The sequence below is a fragment of the Patagioenas fasciata genome, chromosome 8 (assembly GCF_037038585.1).
Source record: "Patagioenas fasciata isolate bPatFas1 chromosome 8, bPatFas1.hap1, whole genome shotgun sequence".
Taxonomy (NCBI): Eukaryota; Metazoa; Chordata; class Aves; order Columbiformes; family Columbidae; genus Patagioenas; species Patagioenas fasciata.
In genome coordinates this window covers 34,807,362-34,834,953 of record NC_092527.1, presented here as the reverse complement: position 1 = coordinate 34,834,953, position 27,592 = coordinate 34,807,362, and the positions used below count along the sequence as shown (strand labels likewise).

The following is a 27,592-nucleotide window of genomic DNA, read 5'->3' as shown; positions in this document are numbered from 1 at the left end:
TGTCCCCTAGTGGCAAATAAAGAATAAAACACACAAACTACTCGCAGGCCAATTGATTTGAGATTTTCGTTTCTAGAGTCAGGGAACCACAAGAATTCATACAGCAAATACAAAATATTATTCTTATCTATGCTGTATTTAGACAACAATGACCACATTAAAATGAGCACAAACTAATATTTCATGTAAAAAGTTGACAATGTAAAAGTCTTAACTATGCCACTAATCAGATCAGTGATTTAAACAATGTCACATCACTTTCTTACAACCTCAAGTGCTTCATTCCTGGTCTGCATTGAATGACTAGCAAGGTGAGGCAGAGGTGAGATGCACCATGAACCCACATCCTGTTCTGGCCTGGAGGAAGAGCACAGTCTAAAGAGATACCCCTGAATTCAGAAGCTTGAAAGCAGTAGGTCCTCCCCTCGGTTTCTTCAGACAATACGTTAATAGTCTGTGCATGACACACACACACATTAAAGTGCCATCAGTTGACATTGCCACTGGAAGAGGCAACCCTGGCTGCCTCTCACTACATACTCTCCAGCTCACATCGCTGCTGGCACCAGTTCTCACATGGCTGTGCCATAAACCAGACAAGGGAAAGCATCCAGGTTAAAACTCGTCTTTTATTTTAGCCAGTTTAGTTTTTCATCTGGATGTGTTCTTGTATAGGATTCACCTTGCCCGCCACACATGACTGTGCCACCACAGGTAAGGCTGCATGGCCAGGACAGCCTCTTGAGTGAAAGTGTAAAACATTCATGGAGTTATCACTGTATGTATCAATAAACACAAAAATGGAATATCTAGTTGAAAAAACCCAAAGCAATAGAATAATACTCACTTCTATTGAAATGTCATTTAAGGAGCAAACGCTCATATGTGACTACTGCCTTATGAAGACAAGTTAAGTGTACAACTTAGAAATATCATATACAGCTTTCCCATCTTAAGTACATATACCATGGAACACCACCATCATTTTAGCACAAATATGTTCTCAGAAACACCACATTGATTAAATAAATGCCCTTTGTGCAACAGAGAGCACTACAGCTGTAGGACAAAGATAATCCCAAATATGTTTTATTGTTTTCTATACAAATACATTTTTTCTCCATTTCTTTAAAATTTTATTTCTTTCTTATCTTCCTAATGTGTCACTCAATCCACTGGGGAGGGGAAGGGCAAAAAAATAAAGACTTAAAACCAGCAAACAACTTTATAAACCTGAATTGGAAGTCAATTATAGTATCCTCAAAGGAAAAAATTCTATACATTTAAAAGAGAGATTTACCCACACAACACATGAGAAGGAATCTAATGTCTATTTATTGAGGAGTTTCATGAACTGCCAAAGGACCAATCTGTTCCAGTAGTTCAAATTGTAAGATCAATTTCTACCTAATGAGAAAACATCATCTACTGTCTTCAACTCTCATCTTTTCCCTTGAGATCTCAGAAAAAAAGTAGTATTGATGCGTTGAACATAAATGTCACAGTCCTGTTCTTCATACAGTCTAATCAAAGCATTCAAATAAAGTAGTAGTTGTTGTTTATCCCATAGTTTGTGTGATATCTGATCATTCGAGTGGAGAATTATTGCTTTAACATAACTTTTTAACCACCACAAATACAAATCAAGTATCACTATTCTCAAGTACCCAATAAAATCTTCATATGATAATGAATTTGAGATTATGCAAATATTTTTGAGAAAAGAGAATATATCTGACTATACTTTCAACAAAAATTCTCTTGGAAGTTTCACCAAGCAGTAAATCATCCTCACAGGAAAGCGATAGGGTAGTACTTACATAAAAATACAAAGTTGCTACATGAATTAAAAGATAAATGTCATTCAAGAATGGCTCACCAGCACTCTAGTAGTAGCTGTAGTTCATGTACCCCTACACTGGCAGTGACCAGCACCACAGCATCCATATGGGATGTAATTATCTCCCCCCTTTTGCAGGTAGTCCAGCTCCAAAGGAGACTTAATGGCAGACAGCGAGATCCTGGGTAGGTGTCCAGCTAACGCAGCATGGTAGCAAGCTGTGCCAGGACAGCCTCCTCCGTGAATGGAAGTCAGAAATCCTAATGCACACAAGCTGATGCAGTTCTTGAAATGCCATCTGGTTGCTATTATCCAGTCCCATTTCTTCCCTCAGCCAGGAAGCGTGGATCATCCAAGGGTGACCTGGCCTTGGGGAATCTGCAGAGTAAGTCTGAGCAGACAAGCCAAAGGGCTGCGCTGCCTGCCAGTGACACAAGCCAACAGTGTGTCCTGGCAGCTAAGAGGGACAACTGTGTCCTGGGCTGCATCAAGCACAGCATTGCCAGCCGGGCAAGGGAGGAGATTGTCCCGCTCTGCTCTGCACTGCTGCAGCCTCACCTGGAGCACTGTGTGCAGGTCTGGGCAACACAGTATTAAACGGACATAGAGCCACTGGAGAGTGTCCAGAAGAGGGCTATGAATTTGGTGAAGTGTTTGGAAAGGAAGCCATATGAGGAAAAGCTGAAGTCACTTTGTTCAGCCTGGAGAACAGGAGACCTCATGGTGGCTACGGCTTCCTCACAAGGGCAGGAAGAGGGGCAGGCACTGAGCTCTTCTCTCTGGCAACCAACAACAAAACCCAAGGGGATGGCAGGAAGACATGTCAGGGGAGGTTTAGGTTGGACATTGGGAAAAGGTTCTTCACCCAGAGGGTGGTGGAGCACTGGAACAGGCTCCCCAGGGAGGTGCCACGGCCCCAAGCCTGACAGTGTTCAAGAAGAGACTGGACAACACCCTCGGACACATGGTGTGAACTGTGAGGTTGTCATTGCAGGGACAGGAGTTGGACTCAATGAACCTTGTGGATCCCTTCCAACTCAGGACATCCTGTGATCCTATGGTGTGTGTTGCCCAACAGCACCCTTTACTGCTTGACTTCAGGTTTAAAACTCGAGATCAGCTAGGCTGGTGCAGAAGAATAAGGCCTGATGCCACGGCATGGAAAGCCTTCCCAGTCTTTCATGACTGAACACAAGTTTTAGTCTTGTAGACTCTGCATGGGATTTGTCATCTTAATATTAAACAAAAATTATTTTGCTTATTACTGTCTTACTGTTTAAAAGAAACATGACAGTACCCACTGTATTCCAGATTTTGAGATTCCATGCTAATGCCAGCAGGATATCAAGTTCTAATATCTCTGCTAATAACTTTTAGAAAACTTCACAGCTCTAATAGCCCAAAGCCTCCTTCCCATTTTCAAACTAGATGTGCTGACGGGCAGTTTACCCCAATTATCCTTCTACCAGTGTTGATACCACCAGAATTAAAGAGTTGGTCTATCTTTTAAATCTATACACCCCACATTTGTTTATAAACAGCAAGGCTATTCCCTCCCAGCCTCCATTTTACTAGTTTAAACAAACCACACTCTGTATCTTCCATAGACCCGATCATCCTAATGGTTCTACCTCCGAGCCTGTTTCAATTTGTATTCATAAAAGCGTAGCAACAAAAGGCAAATATAGTACTTATATTTTCATATATTTAACCGTAGATTCTGTGACTAATCATCCTTCTACTTGACACTTTACAGCCTATAGTTCATAGAGTATATAAAATTAAGAATATTAATTAGTTCATATTCTAATGGAGATAGACAAGCAAGTTTTCTTACATGTAACATTCCACACTTAAATCCAAGATTATAAAACAAATTCTTAATAATCTTAGTCCCTAAATGTATTAATTTACAATTTATACTGAAGTAATTACATCCCACACATTAACCCTTTTTTGCAAGATATTCTGGTCCTCCTTCATATTTAAACTCCCGCCTTTCTATTACCAGATTCCATCAGCAGTCTTATGAGTAGATTATAAAAAAATTATGTAACAAGCTCAGCCCGAAGATCAGTCTTTAAGTAGTACTGATGTCTTTCCATCCTAAGTTACTTGTTCAGCACACCCACTCGCATTTCACAATTAACAAGCTGTGTTCCCTTTACTGTTCCCTTGTGTATTCCCTGACTTCTTCAATTTCAACAATTTCCTATCACCAAATGCTGAGGTTCAGATAAAACATATTGCATTTTCTTGTCACTTTTCTAACAAATTATTTCAGTATGAACTACACTGATAAATCCACATTTCAACTGTTTCACTGTTCAATCACACTTTATGTTAATTATTTCTTTCATCATATTATGGTCTAAATCTTTACACACTCCTGAAATCAGGCTAATAAGTTTTGAGCTGCCTGAATCAATTTCTTCCTTTTCTTAAATAAAGGTGCCACAGATAATGAGCTAAATTTAGTATCTTCCCTTATCAGGATGATCAGCACGATCTATCCCCTTCTTGCATTCAGGATATAGTACTGCATTCATCCATCAGCTTAATCAAGTGCTTGTATGTTCTACCTTGCGATATTTACATGCAAATATTTTAAATAAATATTTAGGAGGTCATGGATCTATTTTAAATGGATTACATTTTTCATTAAAACTCACAAATAGTAGGGGATTCCCTAAATCTCAGCTTAATTGCACATGGAGAGCATTATCAACCATTTTAATGCATCCAACCATTTATTGAAATGAATTAGATAATTTCTACAAAACCTGCTTTCACTAATCATCAGATGACACCACATCGGTATTTAAAACTGAAGTTGGCTCTTCACTCATCTGTGATGTTCTATCTTTTGCAATAAGGATATTTCATTTTCTCAGGCAGAATTTTCAGACACTAAATTTCTAATTATAATAGCTATATTTTGCTTACAAATTACACAAAGTCCTCCAAAGATGCTTGACAGATTATTAAATTCAATCTGAACACAAAACTGAAGAATGTGTTTCCAGTATATATATGAAATAACCATTCATGTTAAGTCAATTCCTTCCTATAAATTCTGTATATGCAAAATTTTATCAGACAACTCTCATTTCTATGACACACTTAATGCAATTTACAATTATGGTGTGCAGAAACTGGATTTTAACATAAAACAGAGAGCAAAGGATTACTTGGGTTTGTGGTTTTATGTGTATATATAGCATTTAACAGTACTGTAAAACTGTTTCTTACGCTGAATTGATCCTTGGGCAGTAGAAAACCTGAAAAGTAAAATCTAGACACATAGGGGATTACCACGGGTCAGAACAGTTATAAGACACCTGCTTTGATTTCTTTTTTTTCTTCTGAAAACAGGTTTGTCCAAAGCAAATGTTATATCATAGGCCCTGTTCTCTGAAAATACTTACTTGTGTGCTTTCTGTTCAAGAACATCCAGGCACAACCGGCCAAAATCGCAGTTTTCAGACCTCTCAGCATTTGACACAAGCTCTTTCCAGTGCTGCACTTCAACTGTCACTGCGTGGGCTCATATCTCAAACCTTTTCCATTGGTTTCAATGAATCACCACCACACAAGCACAGCTTTGCTAAACCTCAGCACTGAGTAATAAGGCTGGCCAAGTGTACGACCTCAAAGCCTCCCAGATGAAACAGTCAAAATGAACTCAACACTAGTTCGTCCTTTCAAGATCATTTAAGTCGAATATAGACACATCAACATAGTAGTTCTAGCCATACCCAAGATGCTTTTAGAATAAATGTCATAGTAATGAGCAAGGCAAAAAACTGATTTTTACAGTGCAGTAGTCATAGAACTCCTTTTACCCTTTAATTGTTTCTTTTCCTCCTTACAAAAAGGCTCATTATTCCCTACAGAGATGTCATAAAATTCAAGCTGCCTAAATTGCTAATAGACTTGTTTCAAAGTTAATTAGTCTAATTTCAGAATCTGGTCTTCCGCTACATCTCTACCTGCTAGGAGCAGATCTGTAAAGAGAGAAACAACTGACTATACACATTCTACAATTTTTATTGGTGTTTTAACTTTGGCCTAGATCTGATCCTTAGGACTGAGTGCCTGTTTATGGCTGGTGTGCATTATGTAGAAATCTGGAGCTCATCTTCTGGTGCGGTTTCATCTAAAAGGAATCCAATTCCTCTGTTTTCAAACCACCTCACGATGCAAGTCAAAACACAGTAATCTTCAGAGGATGCAATTTGCTTCGAAGATACCCTACTGATCTTCTTAAAGACTAGTGTAAACACACCTTGTAACTCCTCCCTATTAGATCCCCTTGTCACTTGCAGTACTCATGGTCAATGATCAAAGCACCAATAAAGTTTCTCTTAAGTTCAATAGCGCCTTCAAATCTTTTTGCATTGGGTGCAGAAAGAAAAAAAGGTGCCAGCACCAAGAATATCTCCACATCCCACTGGATCAGGGAGATACCATGCCCATGCAGGAGCTCTCAGGAAGAACTTCCACTACGTGTTAGAATTGCCACTAACTCCTTCACCTTCCCACCCCAGGACTGTTTCCCAGGAAGCCAACACCAGTTTTGTGCCATGACCTGAATCCTCACTGGTATTTACACTCCTCCCTGAAGTGCCAATCCTCAAACTGGGCACTAGAATCCAATGTTATTCCCCAAATGCCTATCTCAGAGAAAGGGTCACTTGCTCTCTACCCAAAATTCCTCATGTTAAAATTGCTACCTAGAGTAATTTGCAAGTCTTTTAACAATCTCTTTCTCAGACAGTGTTTGTTTGCCAATCCAGCTTGGAGTCTTTGTTCCTAAATCATTTTATATTAAGCGATATTAAGACAATTTTCTAAATTACAACTTTTAACTGGATGATTTAGAGATCCTTAAAATGAAACTATCTTCCTTTGTTTACCATACAGTGAATCCTATTTACCTCACCCCAACACTTTATCAGGAAATATTATTTTTAGTAATTGAGATATTTTATAAAATGTTGTTTAACATCAGGCAAAAACTGGAAAATTCTCCAATTAATTACTTGGCTATTGCATATTTTATAGATAGCCATACTTTGTTTTCCTGAAGGAGCTTGATTTAATGCCATGGCAAGGAAATAACTAGCCTGTCACATATTTAATAAGCTAAAAAATGTTTGACAGAAGGAATTCAAAGAGCATCTCTATCAACAAGACCTGTAATGTAACTTGTAATCAGCATACAACACATTCATAGTAGTTAATATTTTCAGCATCTCCGAAGATCGTCCATCTAACCCTTTCCTCCTCCCGAGTTACATCCACAGCCTGTATCAGTTGGCATAGACACATGCTGCTTCAGAATATCAAGACACATTAGCCAGTAATGGGAGAGCATAACATGATGCAGAATCACTCTTCAGGAAAAACTTCAGCCTCCTTTATGTTGCGTATTTTAAATTAACCAGATTTCAAGTAAACACTAAATTCTCTTCCTGTACTTCTGAGACCAACTATCTCTGAAATATTTAACATCATTAAAAATAAAAGTATTATGTTTAATAATGTTTAACAAAAAGCACATCTAACAAGTACATTCTTGTTAAATATGCTTTTTGTCAAAAATAAAATGGTTATTATTCAATTATCTGCTTCCCAAGCCTAGAAGTTTTTATTGTCACAGCATTATTTGATATTTGTATGACGAGCAGCTAACTGCAATCATCTACAACCTTCTTCTACCAATTTTTTCTGTTAACAAGAGGACCCTATTTTTTACGCAAAACAATTATTCTATCAAAGAATAGTGTTGCTCTCTTTTTTCAGCATCCTTGTTTTAAATGTGAAATTTTGTTCAGAGATGCTCCTTCCAAAGCATCCACAAGATGTCACCATTGCAAAAAGAAACAAACTACACATGTTCACATGTTGCAAAATATGAAATACTCTTTGTGTTATGAACCATGGTTTTTATTTATTGTACATTTCAATTAATGCAGTTCAATGTTGGGTTTTTTCAATGTAGGGAGTAAACATATTCAAAAAAAAGAAAGACAAAACAACATAAAAAGACCCTACTTGAGCCAGTTGGCTTGAATTACCAAACACAAGGAAAACCGGACAGCAAGAGTAGTAATAGAAGTAGAAATATTTATCGTTCTGTTATTGCAAATAACCTACATATAAGATACTATCAGCGTAGAAAGTATAGAGTATATAGACGCAAATAAATAAATAGAACAGAGAAGCAAGTAGTCTCTCAGAGCTTAAGGAAAAATTGATATTTTTGTATTGAATAAGGAAAAACAACTACATATGTGAGCCAGCTCATCTGGCACAGGACAAAAAAATAATTGAAAACTATGTAAGTTTGGCGAAAACCCAAGGAACAGCTAAGCAAATTATCTCTACGGAATCCTACTCACTGTAGAAAAGGAAGATAGAAGGCACAAAAACATTTCATGCGAAGAGGTACTAATAGTGAAAGTTAGAATTTTATTTCCTCCTAAAAACTTGTAATGAAGATTATAGCACTGTAAATGAAGGCATAGCCTAAAAAGCATTTCCAAAGATTTGGGATATTTTCCCCATTTTGTACATAGCAATCTGAAACTGCCAACGAAACTACACACAAATAAAGGGTGATGTTCTTGCTGCCAATTTTGTTCACATCTTCCTTAAAGAGATGAAGCTTCCAGGATCTTTTTTTGTGCCCTACAATCATGACAGGTTCTGAAGGATTCAGTAACACAGCTGCACTGTTTCCACTCTAACACCATTTTGCTAACTCGCTTCCTTTCTGCGGGTGCGCTGGCTGCCTTTTAATGAACAACTTCATTAATTATTAACAAGAGAAATGTATTAAATCTCATCATGTCTTTGGTCTAATAGGTGCAACAGCTAATAGAAGTAAAAAATGTCATTTCCTCTGACAAAGAGCAATAAAACAAAGGTAGAGTCAGGAAGTAATGGGAAGATGGCATATCAGCTAAGTAATCTTTAATATTTCTTTTAAGAGAAGAATGGCAATTTTAACGCAGAGTGAGTTAATCCAATTGAGACTTCTAATATAAATGGTAAAGGATTAAAAAAAAAAATCACAAACATCTAGCACAATTATAGTAAGTTAATCAAACATTTAGGACTTTAAATAACTGACCTTTAATAAGAAACAATTATTTATGGTGCTGGGAGTAAAACTACAGCAATGCTAACAGTACATTCCTTATTCCACAGTCCATGTTCATATCCACATTTTTGTACCATCACTAACAAAACTGCTTACCTTCCTTTTTCATTGAGAGACTATAAAAATAACATACAACTAAAAACCAGACGGTGAGTACTTACTTCATGAAGCACTAAAAAATATGATGTGATGATGTGACATTAAGAAAGGGGGGAAGAAAACCAAATTCATCTAGACATTAAAATTATTAATAGGAAATTAAGCTTCGGAAGCCCTCACAGTTCTTGTGTAGTTACTGCCATTAGCTTTCCAAACTAATAATCCAGAAAGAAGAAAGCCCACCACAAGAAAGCTTAGGTCAGATATTTCCGCAGTATCTTCAGCCAGAAAACAAAGCTGTGAGACGTTTACGTCATTCAAGTACAAACATCTAGGTCCAAATGAAAATTAACTCCAGAAATTATCTTTTCATTTATGCGTATTCTTTAAATACACTAATTCGTGTAGTAGACAGGCTTCTTTGTTAAAGATGAACTTCATTCCAAATAACAAAACCTTACCTTGCCAGCTATCATTGCACACACACAGCTTCTCGCCTGTCAGGTCACAGTACCCATGATCAGGGCTGCCGCAGTTGGCTTTACAATAGGGAATATCACAGGCTTCTCCTTTCCAATACTTGTCACACTCGCAGTACACGCGGCTTGGAACGGACATGCTGGTCGTACACTTCCCATGTTCTGAGCAGTTATTAGGACAAGAATTAATTCTGAAAAAAAAAATATGTAAAAATAAGGGAAATGACAAACCAAGAGTTTATGATAGTGGTTTTATCTGACAGTATTCCAAGAGTATTTGTTAGATAAAGTACTTCCCCCCGCCCCGCTCCAACAAGTTCCTATGCAGTGATAAAACAAAAGTTTAATTATGATTTTACAGGCAAGTGACCCAAAAAGGTTTTAATCCAGGCTTACATACAAAGTCTGTGATGCAGTCAGGATGACAAACATCTTGTACTTTACCAAGAAACACTAACATTAAACAAATGGACAGGCCCTACCTGGACAGATCGGTATCTATTTTTTCTATGTTTCAGTTAAAGCACTCTAGTCAGTCCTTTCAAATGCTTCTTACTTACAATACTTCAAATGCTTATTATTATATGTCTAGGGACATCCACACTGGAAAGGACTGTGAGCAGTAACCCTTAAATACCCCACCATACAGTTAAAGGTTTTTTCTGAGTGGCTTTGATCCATGCTATAAAACAGTATGTCTAACATCCAAACGGAATAAAAATTGGGAAAACCAAGAAAGGAAAAAAAATTGTTAATATCCTGAAACTAGTTATAGGTAGCACTTCATGCTTTGACACCTTAACAATAAAGCCGCCTTAATCTAGCCTCCTTAACTTCTGAGTCAGAGATGCAAAAAGATGAACAATTGGGCTGGAATTAGGCTGTCGGTGCTAAGGGAGTTAGCATTTCTGTGAAACACCCTACTAAACACTGAGATCACAGGCAACCGGACTGCAAAACTATGCAAACTGGTTCCAGAAATGCAGGCAGTTCCTTGGAAACAAGGAGGGATGAAGGACATTGTAGTATGTGGGTCCAAGAGTTTCCAGGAACTGAATATGGAAGTCAGGCACTATGTACCCAGTGAAGTTCAAAAGAAGATTCTAAACCCTTTTTGGTGACTCACAGCAAAGGATGGTGTTGAAACTCAGAATAAACTGTTACTACTTGCTCTGACCAAAGGAAGAAAGAACTGAAAACATCAGTTTCATCGGCCTTTGGCCAAATGTAGTTGTGGTAGGATAGTCCGGAGATGTGTTTTCACTTCCTAAAGACTCACACCACAGAGGACTGATTCTGTTACACTATAGGAAAAAACCAAAACACCTCTGCCCCGACTTCACTCTCCTGCAGACAATGTTCTGCAGGAAGGCAAACAGTTAAGTCTTTCCAGCAATAGAGATACCAGTTTAAAAGCAGACATAATTCCACTCCAAAGAGTTGGATGCACGTTGCCTGACCACAAGGAACATAACATTTACTCAGAGTTCTGGAGTAACTTGTACAGCGTTTGCAACTGGCATGGTGCTTTAGTCACTGTTGCAGTGCTGCTGTCTTGCCCAAAATAAAGGAACACGAGTGGTCCATGAAGATGCGGTGAAAGATGGTCAAAAACTGCTTTGGGTTATCAAACCAAGGAAGAAAGAAGGTAACAGAAGCAGAGTGCAACAGATCCATTAAAAGTTAATGCAGCCATAAAAAGCAATTGTAGGTACTACTTTTAGCACATAAAGAGTTATTATTGTTGGCTCACCAAAAAAAAAGAAGTATCCATTGCAATAGAATAAACAGAAGAAAAGAGTACATAAAATTTTCTGAGTTTTATATGTAATGGAATTTCAAATTTGGCAGTTTTTTTCATTTTAACTCTTCCAAAAAATTAAGTAATGATATGTAGCACGCAACACATTACCAAGTCAGAAAAGAATGTAGAGTACATACACTCATATCTTAAGAACGCCATGTCATTTGCTCCCAAGATAAACAAAAAGTGCAATAAAAGCTTCAGGGATAACTGAAAAACGTATCTAATTACAGTAGAGAAGTCTGCCAGGTGATTGCATTTTACTGATATCAACTGACAAAAATTAAAAATGCCCAGTCTTCTAGACTGCTATTTCCAGTACAACATGGTTAGTGAGGTTTCCCAAACTCTGAATAGCTATTTATTATCTGGTAGAAGGTAGGCAAACTGCTGCAAATTACAGAAATCGTCTTTCCATAGACAATTTAACAAAGACCTCTTCCAGGAAGAAAACCATGGTCAAAAGCACAAATAGGTATTTAAAATTAATAAAGAATATGACAAAAATATTACATGTACTTGCACATTTGAAGTGCAGTGCTGGCCACCACATTCCAAAAATGGTATTTCAGAATCCAAAGGAATTGAAAGAAACGAACAAGAATATCTTGAATCATGGGAAAATTATCACATCAAGAAATGGGTCCAACAGGACCGAGCAATCCTCTCTTCAACTAAAGCATCCAGTATGGAGAGACACCACATCATGTGTCACAAGCATGTCCCAAATGAGAGAGAAGCTGCAATCAACAGCTGGTGCATGTAAGGAAAAGGCTCAGGCCCACTGGATTCATCTTTAGAGCTGCTGACCCACAAAAGCAGACTGGAGGAAAAGCAGCACATACCAGATTAGACTTTGCCAGCAAAACTAAAAGTTAGAGAGTCCAGATAAGAACTATGGAGGCAGAATTCAGACTGAGATGGACAATACGAGGGGAAAGTACTCCAAAAGTAGAGAAAAAAATGGAATAAAAGCCTTGTGGCTGGCACAAAAATAGAAGTAGGACTTGGGTGAAGGTGTCAAAAGCCACAAAAGTATACTCATCAAGAAAAATCAAGCAAAAGATGATTCTAGTTCAAGAGAAGAGAATCGACAGCAGATGTAATCTTCCTTCTATAGCATATGACAACTACAAGTGTTGGATAAATACAGAAAGGGATACATTCTAGTTCCATGTTGCACAGAAAAAACACACTCTTGGAATGGTCATGTGGCTTTACTCAGAACCACATACTTTATCTCTTTTTCTTTTTTTATTTCATACCTTAATGACAACTCGATACCACCCCAGCTCCCTGGCTTTACGAACATAACACAAAGTTCAACTCTTATGCTATTAATAACATCAATACATAAACACTTTCCTTAGATCCGTCATTCTGCTGAAAGAAATGTTAGGCTAATTAACAAAGTAATTACTTATTAAAAAAATACTTACGAGTAAAAAATGTTAAATCCAGTTAGGTTATAAGCAGCATCACTAAAAAAGTGTAGCAATGCATAGCCAGATGTTGTAACTACTTCAGGAACAGTTTCATTTCCACGCACTTCAGGGACTATTAGACCACTGGGAAAGAAAATGAGAATAATGATTTTAATCAGTCTTTGGGAGAGAAGGGAAAAAAAAGTCTTCACTCAGTATTAGTCGTTATGCTCATTGTTTATTATTGTTGATCGTATGTTTATTTCTAAACCTTGCTACAAACTAATACTGTGATTTTAGACAACAAACATTAACTTGAAAAAATATTTAGTTGTGTAGCAATTCTCATAAGCTAATTACAGTCGAACAAAAAGGAAAGAAATGCCATCATTTCAGATGATAGCAAAATTGAGGTCTCCTCCAGGGCTTCAAAGAATTTGATAATTTTACCCACTAAGACTTAGTCACAAGGCTGCGCAGTTTAGCCATCTAAGGAAACACGTTACAAAATTACTGCTTAAAGACAGCCTTTTGTATCAAATGCCCCCAAAAAGTCTCTTCCTTCTCCATACAGAAACGAAGGAGGCCTTTAGCAACCAGTTTTTATACTTTACACACAGTGCAGCATTGCCCGAGTCACAGATTGCATAATTCTCCCTTAAGTGAGATCAATACTGACACTATTGGCCAGTGCTGCATTTAACTCAGGAGTCAGTACTGGAAGCCTACTGGAAAATACATTTCTGATTGTCCATCTATGAGCATTAACACTCCATGCAATGTCAGCATTAAGTACAAATCACATAACGGATTTATGCCTAAACAAAAATGTAGCATGTTGCAATTAATCTAACATCACTTCACATACATGCTCTCAAGATGTTAACAAAAGAAAGCAAGCAAGATATTTAAGAAATTGAACCCTCTAATGGTATTTTTTCCCCCCACAAAATAAAAACAACCATATAGGACCAGTTTGACTAAAAAGCAAATACACTCACCTAAATACAGCTATTAAAGGTGCATATATTGAATCTCCATCATATACATACATATGGTCCCAACTACATTCTGTGGCAAAGTGATTAAATCTTAATCTTAGTATTGCATTTGGGCTGGAAAAAAATATATATATATAAATATATGTAAATCAAAAATATTGAGCTCATGAAGAACTTACAACAAAATGGATTATGCCAGCAGAACTCTATCAAAACACTTTGAGTACTAACTAAACATTTCAAAGAGTTAAATAACAAAATTCAGGGCAAGCATGTATTTCACTTTATCTTAGAGAGCTTTAAAAATAACATCTTTGGTCCAAGTCTAAGCTAAGCTAAGCTAAGCTAAGCTAAGCTAAGCTAAGCTAAGCTAAAGAGACTTAAATTCACCAAGTTTTATCATATTCAGAAACAAAAATTTAGGGCAAATAAAATATTCCATTTTAATATACTAGCTTTACTTTACAATGTCAGGAATATGAAGTTTAAAGAGCCTTTCAGGACCTAAAATCCCCTACACATCATCGTTCCAGTATTGTACTAGCGACTGAAAATAAAAATCTTAAAATACAGATTTAAAACAGCAAGCAATATTAGCGTAAGATACTTTTTTCTCTCCTCCACCCCACACACACATATAACTGGGGATCAGATTTCACCAGTTTTTGGTAGAGATTCAGATAGGGGCTGTAAGATTTCCAAAACGGAAGTTTTCTTATATGACAAAATTGACAGAATCGCTAAATGTATTCCATGCAACATATTGATGATTTAATTTTTCTACTTCCCCCCCACCCCGCCTCCCAACAGGTTCGAGTACAGTTTGACATTTTGGAAAAACATATTTTTTTGTGAGAGATCATTTGGAGAGAGCTCTTTGTTCGTTTTTTAAGAGGGAGTATTTTACACATATGTGACTTTGTGCGCGTTGACATTTGCACTATGTTACCAGGTTGCATTACTGTTCCACATACTGTGCAGCATAGTGTTTCCCCCTCTCTCCACCATGTCCTGAGAAGAGGAAGAACAAAGCAAAGGCCAACTCCAAAGCAGGGTTTGTACACAGTCCTGCACCACGTTTTCACTTAGGCACAGCATAGTGCAGCGCAGATATTCCTGAGCCAGCCTGGGTAAAAAGACAAGCCTGGCTATGTCAGAATGATATTCAGCTATAGCCTAGTCCCCTAAATATTGAAGCTGCTAAATGAAGTGATTTTGCAAACTATCTGCTTCATTGGTGATGTACTTTAATTACTATCTGCATATAAGCAGACCAAATTAGATCAGATAGATCATTACTGAACTGCAGCACAGAGCAGACATCCAGGGTAACTGAGCTTATGACAATACGGCAATAAAGAAGGGTGTAATTTTCTTCTAGAACATTAGTAGAACTCAGACCTAGCTAAGTTCTTCAGCAAAATCCTGAGCAATAGCCTGGGGGAAAAAAAGTCCCATTGAAATGTAACAAATTTGTGCAGTTCACAGTTCACCATACCAGTGCATGTGTCTCATTATTTCTTTGTGGACATCTGTGTGTTTCCGTGCTGCATAAACTGAAAAATTAGCAAGATATGAGACATCTTTGCTGTTTGAAACTGTGGGCACAATATGATTTTAAAATTAAGTACATGAGGAAAACTAGAATGCAAAAGAAAGACTTTATAGAAGCACTCACTTTTGAGCAACACATAACTGCATAATTGTCATTAGACTGGAAGCATTCTGTACTTCAAGCTATCCCTGATTTATCACTGCAGAGTAAGATAACAAGTTAAATAATAGGATCCTGTAACCACATTTGGAACTTATGTAAAGGTACTCAAACAAGCAACAAATTTATCATAGCGTTTTGAGAGCTTGAAGCACTGGACAAATTCCAACATCAACCTAACTTGCCAGCAATTTGAATGGGAATGGAATTTGGCCAACTCTGAGCAATCCTGAAAATTCAGCTTCAACTTTCTTTCATCTTTATAACATTAAAAAAGGCCAAAAAACCCCACAACCACCACATACACCCCATGTGTTTGTATTGTACCCAGACGCCATTTCAACTTCTCTAGAATACACACTACCAAGAACTGTCAGAAAGTTTAAGCTATTAAAATAAATACTTACTATCCTTCAATTAACCATGTACATTTAGTTTTATATTTATAATTTATTGGTCCATCTGTTAAATATCCAGAAGGTTCTGTTAACCTACAAGAGAAAAAACAGTGCTGTAATAAACCAGAGAAAACACAACAGGAAACACAAATAGTTTCTTCCTAGATGGAAAGAAAAGTGAAGGTGAAGGAAAGAGTTATGACGCTCTTCATATTTCTTGTCACACTATTTTTGCTCATAAGAACTAGAATTCTAATTATTCTATCTCATTGATTTGCCTTTTTCCCCTAGGCAATAACAAGTCTTCTAATTTTTCTATTCAGTAGCAAGCAAATACTACATATAATTTAAATTATCCTTCACACCAAATGGATCCAAGCCAATGTAAATTTTTGTTTTGGTTTGGGGTTTTTGTTTGTTTGTTTAAGAGTGATTCGATTTGGTTTGGTTTGCTTGTTTTGTCATTGTCTTACATCTGAAGTTAGAGCACAGAAGCAGTGGGGAAAATGTTCTAGATCTAGAGAAATTAGGATATAAACTACAAATTGAAATAAGCATATCTGCCAGTTTGTCCCTCACTTGTTCCTGGTCAGTGATGAGACATGGGAAAACAGAACACTGGTACTGAATGAGAGGATGAACAAGTGTACCCTGTTTGCATGCTTTATCCTCCTCAAAATATAACAGTCTCTGTTGTTTCTCTGCCTTCTCTCCACTGTCCCTTTTCCAACCAGAGAAATCCTTGCTCACTTACACTTAGTTGTTTCTCATATGGAATAACTACATTTGATCATCCCCACTGCCTTTATTTAACACAGCTTTTCTATTCTCCCATACCCTTCCTGAGATGCAACACAGAAATCAGCATGTTATAATCTAGACACAAGTGAATCTGGACAGTAACATAATTATGATTTCCACTTTGGTCTCTATTCCCACCTTAACATTTTATTCACTCTTGTAACAACTACTATGCTGACATTTTAAACACAACTAGCTGCTATAACTTTTTTTCTGAGTAATAATGGACAGTTCAAGATCCATTACATACAGAAATTTATTTAATGTAGAAATAGAACCTTTTTTCTCTATTCATATATATTACTTAGCACTAATCTATGCAGTAATAAAACAGCAGATGAAATTCAATAATCTATTACCATAAAAGCTTTCTGAAAGAGCTTATTATCTTCAGCACACAGTAACTTCACTATTTACTCCATTTTCTGCATTCTTTATGATTATGTTATATAGTTCAGGCCCTAACACACATCACTGGTGGCCTTACTCCACCGGGAAAACTGACCTGGCCATCCTATTATTTAAAATGTTACAATGACAATGAATATAAATACATACTCAGAAATGCTCACTTCTTTCACTATAGCATGGAAAGATAATCATTAAGAATAAATATCACTGAATGAGAAAAAAGCAGTTGGGGTTTTATGTTTTGTTTCAGCTTTTTTAATAAACAAATAGACTAGATCTAAGTCCAGAGGAAATGCTGAACAAACTGACCAAGTCACAGTTACATTTTCTCACCAGGAGTCTCACTGAACTGAATTCAGCATCTGCCATCCTCCTGTCTTCGAAGCTGTATACTCCAACTTCAAACATATTCACTACCACATCTACTGCAAACTCTTTACATTTGAACTCATATTGCATACTTATTAACAAAGGTCCGTAATTCCAAACATAAAACTATAAACATGTGGAAAGGAAGTAATAACACGGGCACAAGAATTTAAGACACGGTCCATGTAAACCCTTAGATTTTGAAACAAGTTCTTTCACCTGTCCTGTAAGAACTAGTGCAGTTTGTTAGCCACATTTTAAGGCACTCAGATCCAATTGCTGGTGGTTTGAATGAAGATCTTTACCCACACTTTACTTCTGATGAACTGGCACAAAGCTCTGTAATATGGGGAGCTGCCCAAATAATTATGCTTGAAAACATTTTCAAGGCATCAAAGCGGTATCAATAATGTATTTCATGTTTCCGAATAAGAAGAAAAAAAGCAGAGAAACAGCTGGTAACATGAGCAACAGACCAGGAGTGGGGAAAAACAAAACAACAAACAACAACAAAAACAAACCACACACACCAAAACAAAACACACCACAAACATCAACCACATCCTTCAGTCAGCTGACAGCTGAGAGAACATTTCCCTAATAAAACCCAATGCACTGAGCTGCTCTGAACGCTGCAGTTCACCACTGCCCAAAACCAATGGTTCCCGATAAGCACTCTATAGACATCGGGGGATCTCATGAGCAAAGCAATGAATGATGAGGCTGGTAACTCCCATCGCTCCCTCGCTGCCAAAGCTGCAGCGATGGCCACAGAGAACGGCTGCCCGTGCTCCGGCCAGGTGCTCTCACATCAATCAGTGTCTGGCCTCAGAAAGCTTCAGCTTGAAGAAAGCAAAAAACACATGCAGCTTAAACTTACAATATTTCTTTTTGTTGAGAAATACCAACTTTTCCTAAAGGTATACTTTCATGTTTATATACATGAGAAATAGGTTTTTCTGGGTTATTTCTGGTTTCTTTACATATTAATTACATCGTTTGGACAATGCTGAACATGATATCAACTTCTAATTTAGCAGTCTAAGTTGCACATTACTGATTTTGAAATCAAGCTAATACTGACACCTGGCCGCTAGCAGAACCTCAGCACAGGAGATTACAGGAACAGATCCCATGTTTGAGTGTGTGCTGGGCATTGGTTTTTTTGGAAAAAAAAAAAAGCAGTAATGCATACAATTCCAATCAAAATAATTTCAGTGCTGCCATATGGTTGATATACAGATGCAAATCTTCTATAGCATGCCACAGAAGAGTTATTTTGCTGCAAGAAGCGTGAAATACCACACGTATTCATTTGCAGTGATGACCATTGCCTTCTTAGTAGCTGTATAATTCAATGGAGGTGACTTGCAAGAGTTGTTTTTAGTAGATCAGCCCTTTGGCACTAGTAAATTGCAAACAATTTCCCTTTTCACCTAGGCTGATATTTCTTTGATAAAAAGTTTCTTTTTGGTATCATTTTTCTTTCCAAAGGTTATAAAATCCCAGATCGCATAAATGACACATAGATAAGGAGTACAACTTTCAGGTAACCTCTCACCGAAACAAAGACAGTATTTTCTATTATGTAACACTGGGTATCTGTGGACATTGTTTGTTTGCTCTGCGACCAACAGTGATCCTGTCAAAAAATAATTGAAATCCAAATGAGCCAACAGGACTCCACACTCTTGAATCACAGAAATGGAACAGTCAGAATGATGCCACTCCAGCTCTTTAAGAAAGCTTCAGCGTTGAGGGGACAGCCAGAACAACATGTTCGAGCACCACAGGTTTATCAAACCTTGACTCCAGCTTTTGAAACAAAGCGCAGGGCAGCAGTGGATGTTGTAGATTGTCATTTAAAACTGCACGCCAGCTTCCATAAACATAATATATTTTTGGTTGGCAAGGTTATAATCAGAAACTACAAAGAATTAAGAGACACAGGCCAAGAGAACATTTCCCATCTCTGTATAGTGTAACAAAGATCGACCAAATTATAGAAAGGAGTCAAGATGCTGCACAGCGGAGTTAAAGACATCCAGAAGCATCAGTGACAGAGCAGTCACCAGGCTGATCAGTCAGTAATGGTTTACATGATAGATACAAGGCACTGGAGGTTGTTTCCCCAAGAAGAGAGACATATACCAGAAATGCAAGGGCTAAAGGCTGAAGTCAACAGAGAGCAATCGAAACACGCAGCAAAGGGCTATCTATATTCCCCTGGAATACTGCCACTGTTATAAAATAATGGCAAATATAATCGAGCTGGAATTCATGTTTATATTTACCATTGCAGAGATTTTAAACTAAGAGATGCATTTCAATCAAAGTCTGAAATGAAGGAGGAGCCAGAATAAATCTGTTGCCTACAATACATAAGACGTCAGAGCAAGTTATTAAAATGGCCCTTCCTGGCTGTAATACGTATAGATGTGTGAAAAATGCAGTTATGTCATCTCCTGTATCTTACTGTAAAAGAATCATATTGTCAGATCTTTCAGAAAGGGGCACTAAATTAAACCAGAAGTCACTGGGTATTTTCTGTCATCAGCAAAACATGAAGATCCACAAAACTGCTGGTTGATGGACGGCAGAGGTCTGGTTTATAATACAGGTGCATTAAGAGACACAAAGCATAAGGTACCTTCATAATATTACAAATATGCACTGTCAAATAAAAGGAGTTATGAAGAGGTTCATTTATCTCTATATTTATAAGCGTCACATTTTTATTCAGAATGTTATGAAACATTGGATTACTTTGCAATTCTTATTTCAGATATCTAAATATAAGATACAGAGTGTATTTTGGTACGTGGATTCATCTGGACATCAGTATTTGTGCGTCAGTCAAGGACTATTCTCTTTATTCTTGCAAAATTTTACTTCATCTCCTTTTCTTCTTTTATGAAGATTTGTTTTGTTAAAAAACTAAAAATGAATAACTGCGCCTAAATGTTAGAAGATCGAATCCTTCATAAAAACAAGTAGAGGCAATCTTTCCAGTTCAAGATCTTGTGCTTAACCTTTATGTTGGGGAAAGAGACTCTTCACATATTTCAGATGAGATCATGTGAATATGTTAAGAAAGAAGGGAAAAAAAATACTGGGCCACATTACAGAACAAATCAGATTGAGGGAACACTACGATACCCCAAAGAAATACAGACGAGATCAAGAGGCCCTTTCACATGGCAAAATGCTGAGTAACAGACTAAGAAGGTTTTTTGTTTGGGTTTGGTTTTTCGTGAGTTTTGGTTTGTTTTGGTTTTCGTTTGTTTCTTTTGACCTCAAGAACAACATGTTCTGAAAAGCCCAAAATGCCACATTTTAATTTCCAGGCATGAAGCATTGATCAGCACCTGACAAAAATCCTAAGAATTTTCATTTGTTTTTCCTGCATTTTTACATTTATTGCAGAACCCTACTGTTGGTGATTTTTTTCCATAATGTATATTAAAACAGAATATACTGAACATGCTGTAGTTCTTATTTTTCTTCAGTGACTCATCAAGAGGAATAAATATTTAATACATTAAGAAAATATTTGCATATGCCAGTCACACTCCTATACTTGTTACATACGGCTCTGCATTAATAGCAGAATGTATATTTAGAAACAGTAGGGACATTCACAACAATTTTTCACATGCCAGCTAATCAAAGGCTCGCTCTTAAATAGGCCCCACTTTATCCATTGACAAAGTCACAGTTTCTTCTGTAAAGTGTCCCTATTGCTTAACTCAAGTATTCAGTTCCTCCCCTCTAACTTATTTTAAACAAAACCAGGCTCCAAAACAATGCAGAAATCCCAGAAAATATGAAGACTACATTATAACGATATTTTTCCCCGTAACAATATATTCTGTATTTCAAGAAGTTTAACAGTGTGTAACATAAATCTATTTTTTCCTTGAGTGTTTAGTTTTTATTTTGTGGAATTTGGTTGTTTTTTGGAGAGGGAATTTTGGGAGTTGTGGAGGTTCTGTGTTTCTTTTTAATAAATTTAGCACAGCTATAATCTTAGATTGGTGCAAAACATTAACTGAAAGGTTTAACTCCAACAGGTGATTTGTTTCCTCATTTACTATTTATAAAAAAGGCTACTATTCTATAGGACATTTTTGTAATAGTCCCCCAAACTGCTGAAAGAATACTGTATAGAAGCAGATATTCCTTTCAAAGTACAAACTTACACAGCATCTTATTTAAGCAATGTATTGTCACTTACAGAAACGTTTCAAAATATCTGTTCCCTTCCTTAGGCTGCATAATATTCTATAAATTCGCAGAACATAGACCATGACAGGTCATTTAGAATAAGTTATCTGAATCTGCGACTATGAGACTTAAAAGGGAATATAAAAAATGACTAGAAATAAGCAAATGTGGGCACAATTTCATGAAGACCTGGTAGGCAAACCAGGTGCAGAATATAAAAGTAATATAGTAACATTAAAGGTAATGGTAATACTTATTCTATTGTAAATTAAAATTACTGTGGAAACACTGTATGAGACTATTTAAGGACTTTCTTCTATCTCTTCACAGTGCTAGGTAGTATTTGGCTTCCTTTGCCCTGCCCCGCCCCCAAAAAAACAACCTTAAATTGCCATTAGTTAGAACACAACCTAATGCCTACCCTGAGTCCAGATCAAACCTACTGAAATCTTTCTTCACAGTTGTGTTTAATCAGTTCTTAATTTCTAATTACAGAAGTCTACAATCTTCTTAGGCAATCTAATTCAGCACTGACTTACCCTTACTATTAGAAAGTTTTTCTAAATGTCTAACCTAAGGTTTTGTTACTTCAACTTCAATATATTATTTCCTGTGCTACTCAAAGCAGGCCTGGAAAACAGGCAATTCCTTTCCTCTTTCTGCTTACCTTTTACAAACATCTACCTTCAGACTTCTCTGAATTAAGCAATTTAATCCAGCATTCCTTATACATAATTTTCTAGACTTTGCTCCTCTAGAGCTTTTCCAATTAATCAACATGGTACCCACTGCTCCAGCTGTAGCCTGACCAGCATAGCAACCAAAGAAGGATTATTTAATGCCCTTAATGTAGCCAGTTCTCCTGAACCTAAGTATTAGAATAACTCCCCTTATGCACGCTGATTTGTATACAACCTGGAATTCTCTGACTCTAAAATTCCTCCACAGAAGGAACTAAAGGATATTACTCTGGTTCATCTTACTGGGGTTAATTATGTCTACTGAAGTGTAGAAATTCTAATCCAATTCTATCAGTGCGACTTTTTCAGGTAGTATTATATGAGTTCAATGCAGCTTGGGGAAAGGGAAGTTTCATTTCTAATCACTTTCTCAGTAGGAAAAGCTATTTTTGTTTCTGTGATATAAGCATTCACTTAAAAGATGGTAACTCCTGGCCACACTGCATAGTGAGAAATCCTGCTTAAAAATCAATGGACTCTACAAGAAAATATGAAATTCCATTTGTGTATATTTATCACAAAGATATTTATAAAATATTTTCCGTAACAGCCAATTTTCTATTACTCAGCTATGTCAGTTTTTGAATTATTATTCATTATTCATTCACCGTACAAAGCAATAACATGAGGTCAGTAATAACAAAAATTAAAACTCAAGTGCCTATATGTAGAAGGTCCCCATCATGACAGCTGCGTTAATTTTGTATACTATAATGGAAGTCATTCAACCAATTACAACACTGTGCCATTTTTTGCATTGGTTAAAACTATGCAGACATCACCATTGTGAATTAGAGGCACAAACACATGAGGTTTTCCTCTTCCTCACGGTTCTAATATTAAGTTCAATGAAAAATGCATATAGAAAAGAGCCTTCTACTTTTTCAGCACATGGAGAAATTTTCCCATAGGTTTCCAGCAACTGTGTATGTCAAAATGCTCTATTTCAAGATTTTTGCTGACAAAATGAATTAACAGAATTTTGGATGAACAGAGGCCACGAGATGAGGTGAAGAACAGGCACGGTAATCTCTCTCACTCCACAAACAATTGGACTCATTTCATTTAACAGTTTGATAAGTAAATGGAGCAAATAATGCAACTGAAAGTGGAGTTTCATAGCATAGGTCTTGAAAAAGTCAGGATGGCTTCTATCTTCAGATCGTTCTTCAGAGTACATATGTGTATTCTTGAAAATATTCAAGTATAAGCCATATCTTAAAAAAAAAAGAAAATAATAATAATAATAATAATAATAATAATAATCTACATGGTGATTGCCTTGAACCTAAGCAAAGAAACACCATTTTCTCCACTGGTGTCGAGTATTTATTTTTGTAACTATGTAAATGAACCCAGATTTCAGAATAACAGAACTTGTCCAAGAAGAGAAACAACTTTTTTGGAAGGCTCAGGTCTACAAAAAAAAAAAAAAAAAGCAAGACCTGACAAAATCAGCTCTGCCAAGACACTCATACAGTATGAGGGAGAAGAGCAGAGTGCAGCCAGCATAAGAAACACCGACTGAAGAGAGAGGCAGCAAGGCCAAATAGACCAGCACTCAAATCTGTCAAATGCATTATTATTCTTCAATGGATACTTAGCCTTTTGAATGGTGAAATTCACATAATGTAACAAGAAGAAAGCCATACAGAATGATTTTTAACAAATTGGATTATCTTCAAAAATGCTGTTCCTTCCCCATAGCTCTCATTGTGCCTCTAGTTCTTCTCTAATGAGCACAGTAGATATCCATCAGGAAATAAAATTATTTTTATTAAGACTACAAAAGCACCTGAATCTCTATCTGTGACATGAACAAAAACAAATTCTTAGACATTGTAGCTTAATCATTTAACACAAGTGCCCAAGTATACGTATTTTACTGAAAAATGGTTGACCTGATTTCCTGAGGTTTAACCTGAAGTCAGAAAATACTTTCTAAATGCAAACGTTTCCATTTGGGGAGAGAGACGATGGCTTTCATGCTACATTTTAAGAAACCCAAACTACTAAATAGTGTATCCTCCCCCCACTCATTCAGAAGTTATCAACAACTAAAAAAGTTTTTATTCTATCTGCTGTTATCCAGATGGATTTACATGTAATATTTATATGGAAGGTTTCTATGAAATTGAGTGGAGTTGAGTCAGTCCACAGAGTTTAACTGAACTACACACTTTCTACAGAATTGCTACACCAATTAACAGTTCAAATCTTGCCAATATTTCCAGGTGGCAGTGGTTGTCTTCGCCTCAACTGTGAAATCAGTGCCTTTTCAAATATACTGCAAATAGCACAATATCCTCGACTGACCTGGAAAAAAACTTCAAGAAATGTAGCTTCCTCTATCGGGAATAATACACACATTTGGTATCTCCTATTTTAACATTATAGTTGGACAAAATCATATGAGACGGCCATCTACTCTATTAGAACTGCCCAGGCTAGTTCATAGATGTCATCTGAAAGTCAGTGAATTCCTGTTTTAAGAAGCAGATCGTCGACCCAAGTCACTGACTGAACATCTTGCACTCATGGTTATTCATTTTCTCAGAAAAAAGAGTAAGGTTTGAAATATTCCAAATTCTGACTTCTCCATCTCGATGCAGAATAATATTAACAGCAGTCCTGAAGTTTTCTCATGTATCCATCCAGATAACTACTATTTGAAGCAAGTAGGAATTACAAAATTATTTGTCAGGAAGCAAGGAGACACCTCAATGCTCTAACATTTTACAATGTTCCTTTCAGACAACAGTTATTTTTACAATCAATCGTTGCCAAAATAATGAAGAAATAAATAACGGGGCAGGGAGAAGCAACCACACAAAACCACACTCCACCTGACTGAAGTGGTCTTATTACTTACGTTTTCCCTACCACATTAACATTGTTATTATTTCACTTAGAAAAGTTCTGTATCTGAATAGATTATGTTACTTTAAGATTACACAGAAGTAACATGTTATTCTTTTTATCCCTAGGGTAAGTTATAGTTTAAGCGCTAGAGCTCTTTTCTCTAGGCTTCATTTTCTACAAGGCAGCCCCTCCATTTCCAAAATTAACATGGTCGCACATATTTTCTAACATATTTTTATATTATTTTGTTAACATCTTTAACTTCATTCTGCTGCCTAAAATAGATATCAATTCAAGTATGTTCTAAGTTAAAGTAAGATTGCCTACATGTTTTGACTTAATCACAAGATTAACTTGAGTGAAGGATGTTACTCACCAATTTTTTAGGTATTCATATATACTTTAAACACACGTATGTATATATTTATTCTATATATGGCTCAGTGTATAAGACTTCTATAATTAATCAAACATGCTACAGTATCTTAAAATGTGGGGCACAAAGGATATAAACAATGCAGACCGAGGTACTTTGCAAAAAGGTAATGCGCTGTGCCAATTTTTCACTGTACATCACTATAAATCTCATTTTCACTTGTGACCTAGTTTAGGGTTTTAACTTAAGCTTCATGAGGTAACAGCCAAATGCTCCAAACCCAGCACGTCACCTACTCCTAAATTTCTCATTGTCTATTTAAGACAAGCTTCTAATAAACACCTGTGCTATTTCTACCTTTCAGTCATTTAGATTGATCAATATTTCACCATTAAATTTTATGTTTTCATAGAGTCCTCCTGGTAGGAAACTACCTCCTTGCAAAAAGCTGCAAGCACCAGCTCCCACCAGCTTTATTAATTCTGAAACTATCCAAATGCAATAAACTTTGGTTTTGGTTTTCTTTGGAGTATGTGTATGTCAAAGACATCAAGTATCTCTTACCATCCCTAAGACTACACTAACAGAAGTTTGTTTTACTTTATTTATTATTTGGTTTTCAACACTTTTTTTTAAATTCAGCATCCTCATTCTTTTTTAATTATAGATATATATAAATACATAAACAGCAACTCCTCCTTTTCTCCCTCCCATCAGCACACACGCTGCTTCACAAGAGGTTCCCAACCCCTGAATACAACCCTCAAACAGTACAAATGTTGAGATCATAGATAACAGTTCCTTGAATTTATTAATCAGTTAAATTTTTAAAAGGGCCAGTTGCTGACTAGGTTTCAAGTACTGTCTTTTAGATAATTATACAGATATTCACTTTCCAACTTCTGTGGCTATAGTGATTATCAGGACATTACACATTTGCCTTAAATACAAAGCACATCCCACTATTTGCTGTAGGAATCTGGAATAATGGCATTCATGTCTCTGGGGTATTACAAGGCATTCCTGTTTGGGGATATGGAAGATTCTTAACAGTAATAAAAAAGTATCACAGTATGTGTGGGATTGGAAGGGACCTCGAAAGGTCATCTAGTCCAATCCCCCTGCTGGAGCAGGAACGCCTGGGTGAGGTCGCACAGGAAGGTGTCCAGGCGGGCTTTGAATGTCTCCAGGGAAGGAGACTCCACAACCTCCCTGGGCAGCCTGGTCCAGGCTCTGTCACCCTCACTGAGAAGAAGTTCTTTCTCAAATTTAAGTGGAACCTCTTATGTTCCAGATTGATCCCATTACTCCTTGTCCTATGATTGTTTGCCACTGAGAAGAGCCTGGCTCCATCCTCCTGACACTCACCCTTTATATATTTATAAACATTAATAAGGTCACCCTTCAGTCTCCTCTTCTCCAAACTAAAGAGACCCAGCTCCCTCAGCCTTTCTTCATAAGGGAGGTGCTCCACTCCCTTAATCATCTCTGTTGCCCTACGCTGGACCCTCTCCAGCAGTTCCCTGTCCTTTTGGAACTGAGGGGCCCAGAACTGTACACAATATTCCAGATGGGGTCTCACCAGGGCAGAGTAGAGGGGAAGGAGGACCTCTCTCGATCTACTGACCACCCCCCTTGTAATACACCCCAGGATGCCATTGGCCTTCCTGGCCACAAGGGCCCAGTGCTGGCTCATGGCCATCCTGTTGTCCACCAGCACCCCCAGGTCCCTTTCCCCTACACTGCTCTCTAATACGTAATTTCCCAACCTATACTGGAACCTGGGGTTGTTCCTGCCCAGATGCAGGACTCTACAGATGGATGAAGAGATATCAGAAACAAAAGACTATGATATTTTGAGTCCTGACTATTCCAG

At 37.0% G+C, this 27,592-nt stretch overlaps 1 protein-coding gene across 7 annotated transcripts in view; it reads right to left on the bottom strand.

Annotated features, from left to right (window-relative positions):
- Positions 1 to 27,592, bottom strand: part of ATRNL1 (attractin like 1) — a 492,025-nt gene that overhangs the window by 431,958 nt on the left and 32,475 nt on the right. For all 7 annotated transcript variants that reach the window (XR_011740344.1, XR_011740345.1, XR_011740347.1 and 4 more), the window contains exons 2-5: positions 15,940 to 16,023; positions 13,819 to 13,932; positions 12,833 to 12,961; positions 9,572 to 9,780 (exon numbers count right to left, since the gene is read on the bottom strand). Coding sequence is in view for 3 of the 7 variants with exons in the window: in XM_071812183.1 (XP_071668284.1) it covers positions 9,572 to 9,780; positions 12,833 to 12,961; positions 13,819 to 13,932; positions 15,940 to 16,023 (536 nt within the window). In the remaining 4 variants the exon portion in view is untranslated. The remainder of the gene's footprint in view (positions 1 to 9,571; positions 9,781 to 12,832; positions 12,962 to 13,818; positions 13,933 to 15,939; positions 16,024 to 27,592) is intronic.